The sequence below is a fragment of the Jatropha curcas genome, chromosome 1 (genome assembly GCF_041381405.1).
Source record: "Jatropha curcas cultivar XTBG-Jc1 chromosome 1, XTBG_Jcur_1.0, whole genome shotgun sequence".
In the NCBI taxonomy this organism is placed as follows: Eukaryota; Viridiplantae; Streptophyta; class Magnoliopsida; order Malpighiales; family Euphorbiaceae; genus Jatropha; species Jatropha curcas.
The window spans coordinates 4,516,528-4,523,570 of NC_143151.1; the positions used below are offsets into that span (position 1 = coordinate 4,516,528).

General features: G+C 30.6%; 2 protein-coding genes across 2 annotated transcripts; one reads left to right on the forward strand and one right to left on the reverse strand.

The window, feature by feature from the left end:
* Positions 1–570: 570 nt before the first annotated feature.
* LOC105628068 (lysM domain receptor-like kinase 4) lies at positions 571–2,322 on the forward strand. Its single transcript, XM_012209388.4, has one exon. The coding sequence runs from the start codon at positions 571–573 to the stop codon at positions 2,320–2,322; it is 1,752 nt and encodes a 583-aa protein (XP_012064778.2).
* Positions 2,323–3,966: 1,644 nt separating this feature from the next.
* On the reverse strand, positions 3,967–6,131 carry LOC105628320 (alpha carbonic anhydrase 7). The gene is made up of 7 exons (XM_012209718.4): positions 5,953–6,131; positions 5,607–5,824; positions 5,117–5,223; positions 4,909–5,011; positions 4,607–4,774; positions 4,449–4,502; positions 3,967–4,255 (listed from the first exon to the last, which is right to left on the reverse strand). Exons 1-7 carry the CDS (start codon positions 6,038–6,040, stop codon positions 4,169–4,171), a joined length of 825 nt encoding a protein of 274 aa, XP_012065108.1. The 5' UTR covers positions 6,041–6,131; the 3' UTR covers positions 3,967–4,168.
* Between the last annotated feature and the right edge of the window lie 912 nt (positions 6,132–7,043).

A 7,043-nucleotide genomic window follows, 5' to 3' on the forward strand; every position in this document is an offset into this window, starting at 1 on the left:
AATATATTCATGCATTTAGACCAATAATTTGCAAAAAGTAAAAAAAGCATTCTATGGTAAAAACAACTAAAGCAAAAGCTGGTCCTTAACAAAGAATTAAAAAGTCCAAAAACTATATAACTAACAACAATTTATGTCTTGTAGCAATTAACATATGTATTGTCTGGCCGGCTATTGATGGTTCTTTCCAAGAGGTCTATTTTTCTTTCAAGATTTAACTAATTATTTATTTGTTTGCTGATATAGGCAACAGTTTTCAAGTCTACTTAAATAAGATAATTATTCCTTCAATCAATGAACAAAATTCTATTCCCATGGAACAATCTGATTGGAAATATCAGCAGCACATCAATTATGTCCTGCCAAGGAAGCACCAATATAATTTTAAATTAACTTTGATTGAAAGATTTTTTAATTTCTTCTGTTTTTTTTTTCCCAAATTTCCCTAATATAGTTTTTGTGGATGATCATTCATCTACAGAATCATATATATATATATATATATATATATATATATATAAATTATATATATCTGCTATTTCTAATTCCAGAAATTAAAATTTAGTAACCATGTTATTATTTTTTCTTTTTTTAATCTTAGTATCCTTGAATTCAATTCAAGCCCAACAGTACTATGATTCATCGGATTGTTCGGTTGATACAAGCTATCCAGGTTCAAGATACACATGCAATTTCAACCAAAAACCATGCTCCGCATTTCTAGTCTATAGAGCCAACCAGAATTTCAATACTGTCTCTAGTATCTCTCGTTTGTTGCAAGTAGATGTTGATGAACTGCTTCACTTGAACAATCTTTCGTCTCCATCAGAAGTACTAGAACCAGGTAGCGAAGTTCTTTTTCCTGTTTTCTGCTTTTGTTTAGATCAATTCTTTCAGGCAAATTTAACCTACACAGTTCCTGAAACCACAACACTGTCAGATATTGCTTGCTTAGTCTTTGAAGGTCTGGTAAAATCGCATACTCTTGTTGAGGAAAATGCTTCTAAAGAAAATGAAGTTAAAGTTAGTTCTAAGCTAAATGTGCCTTTGAGATGTGCTTGTCCTACTAATTTTAGCAATGAAATAATGTTTCTTGTCACCTATCCTTTAATGGAAGGAGATACACTAAATATACTTAGCAAAAAGTTTAGTATTTCTACTGCAGATATATTGGCAGCTAATTATTTTGAACAACCTTGGCCTACTATTTATCCACAGACAACTATTCTAATTCCATTGAAAAGAAAACCAAAAATTAATTTCAGTATTCCAAACTCTCCAACCCCAACTTCTAGTTTTCTTCCTACAATTACAGTAGAAAAGAAAACCAGTAGTGCAAACTTGATCGTTCTGTATAGTTTAGTTTCAGTTGTTGGGGCTTTTTTACTAGTTATAGCATATGGATGGTATGCGAGAAAAAGAAAGATTAACAAGTTGCAATCTTTCAACACAAGAAGCTCTCCGCGTTCATGTTCAACAGGTCAAACAGGTAGAAGCTCTGCAACTTTTTCATGTTTATCGCCAGATCTTCTTGTTGGGATTAAGTATTCTTTAAAGAATTACAGTATAGAAGACCTGAAAAGGGCTACAAAAGATTTTAGTAAAGAAAGCAAGACTGGAGATCAAACATATAAAGGTTGGATCGATAATGTAGACATGATGATTGAGCAAATGAAGTTTGAAGATACTCGCCAAGTTATCAATATACATTCCAAAATAAATCATATTAATATTGTAAATATGGTTGGTGTATGCTATGGAGACAATAATGATTCTTGGTCTTATCTTATATTTGAGTTACCTTTAAACGGTTGCTTGAGAGATTGCTTAAGTAACCTATCTGGTTCGCTTGAATGGTATAGGCGAATTCAAATAGCTGTTGATATTGCTAGAGGTTTGCATTATTTACATCATTGCATTTTCCCTTCATATGCTCATAAAGGTGTGAATAGTAGAAATATTTTTATAACCGCAAATTGGAGGGCAAAGCTTACAAATATTAGAAGTAATAATTCTTATGGCTTGGATTCTGATAAGTTAGACATATTTGCATTTGGAGTAGTTCTGTTAGAGCTGATATCAGGAAGAGAAGATGTAAATGGAAAATTATATAAAGATTGGATTGGATTTTTAGGAGGCGGAGGGGCTAGTGAAGGTGGTTGTTTTGATCAATTGAAGAGTTTTATTGATCCATGTCTTAAGGATTATCCACTTGCAGATGCTTTGTGTTTAGCTGTTCTAGCAAAGGCATGTGTAGAAGACAATCCTTTGCATAGACCATCTATGGATGATATATTGAAAGTCCTTGTCAGATTGGTATAATTGATTGCAATAAGTAAATTTGTCTGTTGGTATTATCAGAATATCATTTTTTTGTATATCAGTTGTAATTCTATATAATAGTATTAATTCATGAAAAAAAAAAAACAAAAATCACCGGTTGCTTTGTTGGTTGGATTATTTGCTAGTTTTTGTCTTTATATATATTGGTACATAAAAAAGAAAAACAAAAGCTAAAACTACACCATCTGGGATAAGCTATTCCAGAAATATCATGAATAATCCAAGAATGTAGAGCAGCTGAGGGTTATCTAAAACTTCAAGACCGATCCCCAAAATTAGAAACAAACCTCACAAGCCGGTCAGCACAAGAATTAACTACGGAAGATATGAGAGACCTGGATAAACTGAAATAAAGAAAAATAACGCCTCACAGATCTCAAAAGAGAGCGAACAAAAGGACATTAACTATTTATGAAGGACTAGACATTCCAGGATTTGAATAACCTCTTGCATTAGGAACGATTAAAAAAGAACCTTAGATAGGCCAAAAATTTTCGAATTTGAACATTATAAGAAGGATAAAATAATTTTTGTATAAGTTGGCATTTGAGAAATGGGGAAGCTCCATCAATTGAGCTTGGAACACGAATTCTGCAGATACTCTCTTTGGTTCATGTTTTTTCTTTCTTTCAATGCTCTTTTATTAGTAGAAATTGTAATCAATTAGCTCATGAGTTAGCTAAATATGCTCTCTCTTATATTTTTGAGGAGCTATTGATGATCTTCCTCATCGTTTTTTCACCCTATTCTTATGGCTGATTTAACATTTTTTCCTTCTTAATTAAATTCACCATTTTCATCTAATAAATATATGTATGAGTAAAAATTAAATGACCTTTTCCATAAATCGTTTGATTTATTTGTATTGATGAATTTTGGTCTAAGTTTTCTTTTTAACTTAACATTCTTTCACTAGGTTTGAATTTTTTCCGGAAGGTCTATTGGCTTGAGTTTAACGGCTAAGATTTGTTAAATTTTTTCTGAAATTATTCATTAATAAAATTAAATTTTGCTAATTAAAAAAAAACCATAGACATTTTTAGGTTGGCCTCATTTGTTTCAAAATGACTGATTTCCTGGGAAGTACTTCCCAAGAAGTACAGAAATTATTTCTCAGAAAGTATAATTTTGTGTGTGTTTGGTACATAAATTAACTTCCTGAGAAGTAAATTGCTCTCAAACCATAAATTACAATAATATACATAATATAAATTTGAGTAAATTTAGATAATAGGATAAATTGGTAAATGCATTGCACTTAACTAGAGAAGACAACTTCCCTACCCATATTTAAGGAACTTACTTCTCTTGTGTAAGAGAAGTTGGATGATCTACTTCCTAAGAAGTAAAATTGATAACGCAAATCAAATACAAGCATTTTATGCACTAGATGAGAAGTTGCATTCCCCAGTCAACTTACCCCAACCAAACATCACAAAAACCTTTATTCATTTGTTTTTGTCAAAGAAAAAAATAATTAGAGAAACTGAATTGCCAATAATTACTAATCAGAACCAGTTATTTGGTTTCTTTCAGTTGCCTTTGATCTTATGCTGATTAAATATTATATTGCCAGAGTAAGAAAAAACAAACTATAAAAATTTGCCTAAAAAATTAACAAAATAAAAATAAAAATAATACTTTTATTATTAATTAATAAATCATGACTAGGCAACATAAATTATTCCTCTTCATGCACACAAGCAATCACTAACATTATTACACTGAAGTAGCCAAAAAGAATGAAAAATGAAGGAAAGAAACAATGATGAACTGAACTTATTTATTTATACCTAATCAGTATAATTTGTATATGTGAGTATTTTCAATGTTCTTTATATTCTTCTGGCCTATAAAGTTGAACTGAGCGACCATTTGTTGGTTGTAGTGGTCTTGCGTTTGTGTCCGCTTCCTGCAAATTAAAGATATTATCATTAGCAGATGAACTCTAATTAATAAATAATTAATTAATTATGCAAGATTTTTTTTTGGGGGCAAAAAATGCATGGTTTCAAAAGAATCGGAAAATATAGTTTGTCCAATTTGCGATTAGTAATTTTAAAATATTATATAAGTAGTTGAGTCAAAATATAAATAAAACTTACATCATGTACGGCTACGCGGAGTAATTCCACTTGTTCCTTAGTTACAGTCCTTACCTGAAAATAATTAAAGGTTTAATTATTCTATTAGAAGAAGAAATTAATTGAATTAACAACTTTAAGTGCATAATTAGAAGATTTTGATTTTAATTAGGTTAAACCTTTCTAGAAATGGTCCAGACAACATTTTCAGTGCATGGAGGAACTGTAAGAGATCCTATATATCTATAATACTTTCTGCTGCCGATTTTGATGTCCTTTGGATTAACTATGCCCACCACTGTCTCTTCTTCCTCAGTGCCGGAAACTTCTCTTAATTTTTCTGTGAGCTGATGGGAAACGGAAGAAAAAAAAAAAAAAAACATTAGAGAGAAGGAAACGGTGGATTAATTGGAAACTGAACGGCCTTTTCATTGTCGCCGGAAAATGGTGGTGGTGGTTAAGCTAATTATGTTTTACTCACAGAAGACAAGAAAGAGTCTGGCCTTCCTATTATGTACATAATCCCAACAACAGCAACCTTTCCATCTTGGCTCTCATGAACCATGTGCAGCTCTAGAGCAAACCTGCAATTACAATATATGGAAGAATAATTAGACTTAATTAATTAGTTAAAAAGTTATCTCCCTGAGGTAGAGTTAGAGGAGAATTATAATAGCATATACAAATACCTTCCGCCATCGATGGTGTGCTCAGAAGGAGAATGCCAATGGCACTGTCTAAGAACATATTCAGTTCCGTTTATTTCAATAGTTCCTGCACCATTTTCCCATTCCAACTGCATCCACAAAAAGTAAAAAAAAAAAATTAGAAGTTTATAATAATTGGGAATGAAATATAATTTTGCGTATCAATGCCAACCGATTCATTAATTATGAGTTTTTTTTTTTTTTTTCTGATTTGTTCTTTTTTTGCTTTGGTTTAGGTCTACTTAACACATCTCACCAAACACGACTTTGAGGTGTAAACCAAGCATTTTCTTTCTAATCACTTCCGTGAAAGTTTTTTTTTTTTCTAAGGTTCATTTTGGGTAGGTTAAGCTGGCAATTGTTTTTGTCTCATATATATGGATTTGGCATCTATATATAAATATAATTATTACATGTGATAGACATCACACATACATATATACATGTATAATGCTTAATTGAATTTATTTACCATCATATCATGGCCTCTATTCTTAAGAGTGGCATTGGAGGGCTTGTAACTTCTTTTAAGTTTCCCCAAATGGGAGACCACTTCAACTCTTTCATTTAGCAAATCAATAGGAGACTGCATCGTTCCGTTGCTACATGTACTCCATTCCGGATGAAGTTCTCCCCATCGTTCTGGCCCTGTTTCACTATTTTTTTCATAACTGAATTCTCTTTCGTCCTCTGAAAAACACAAAATACACACATATATTAATGATATACAAAAAATATAAAAATTTTCAAAAATAATTTAAAGAAATTCAATTAATTCTTAATTTAATTTTATACAAATTGTAAAAAAGATGCCTTACCGACTTCTTGAGATGATGATGGAAGAGCATGAAAGAGAAGAGAAATGAAGAAAGTGAAACACAATAATTGAATCGCTAGCTTTCCCATATCTATATATTAGTGCAAGTTGAAATTGATCAGCTATAACACCTCAGAATTAATGTTTGAGAGCTTTGTGATTGTTTATGGAATATCCAAAGAAGAGGCATATATGTGCTTTTATAGTATTAATCTCCAATATGAAAACAAGAAAGGAGACCAAGTTGACTATGGAATAAGTTTTTGTTTGTTTCTTAAATATGATGATGAATTCTCCATTTTAGGTTTAAATGTTTGAACATTGAAACTAAGGCTGCGAGAAAATTAATATACAGTCAACCTTTTTCCTTATTTGTAGTCTCATGTATTATGATGACACTTAGGAGAAATATCAGCAGGTGTTCTATGTTCCTTTCTTTTAATGGCTTCTTTTGTAATATAATATGAAATGGTTTAGAATTATTTATTTATTATTTTATGTTTAAGTGGTTTTGCTTTTGGTTTGTTTGATACAAATAAACTCTATAAAATTTTTTAAACTTTCTGATTATGGATTCAGAATTGATATTTCTAGAACGTAGAAAAAATTTATCAGAAATTTAAAATTCTACGAAATTGGTTAGATTTTTTTTAAGACATGAAATTAATTAGTTAAGCTTTATAAATAAATTCTACACTCAATACAAAATTATAAAACTACAAATGACTTGTTAATTTATAGTAATTGAATTCTACACTAACTATAAAATTGAAAATTCATTTACAATAATGATGTCTATTAAAATTCAATAATCTTGAAATGAATAAACATAAATTTTTATTTAAAATAGAATCTTTTTTTTGATTTATAGGGAGGTCCGATGGGCTGAAATGACGCAGCAAGCTACACAGTAGACTTGTGATCGAGAGGACTCGAACTCGAGACCTCTCACTTCTCATATAAATCAGAAAACCAACCAGACTACACCTAATTGGCTTTAAAATAAAATCTTAATAAAATGAATTTTATGTTGATTTATTTCAAACATAAGGTAAGCCTACTTTTTTTTTTTAATTCTAAAAAGTAGATCAT

Excerpts from the sequence above, each read along its gene's own strand:
- LOC105628068 (XM_012209388.4), top strand. The coding sequence starts at position 571 with ATGTTATTATTTTTTCTTTTTTTAATCTTAGTATCCTTGAATTCAATT.
- LOC105628320 (XM_012209718.4), bottom strand. The coding sequence starts at position 6,040 with ATGGGAAAGCTAGCGATTCAATTATTGTGTTTCACTTTCTTCATTTCT. Across the intron at positions 5,825-5,952 it reads ATCATCATCTCAAGAAGTCG|AGGACGAAAGAGAATTCAGT; the intron begins GTAAGGCATCTT and ends TGTGTTTTTCAG. Across the intron at positions 4,775-4,908 it reads CAGACTCTTTCTTGTCTTCT|CTCACAGAAAAATTAAGAGA; the intron begins GTGAGTAAAACA and ends GTTTCCCATCAG.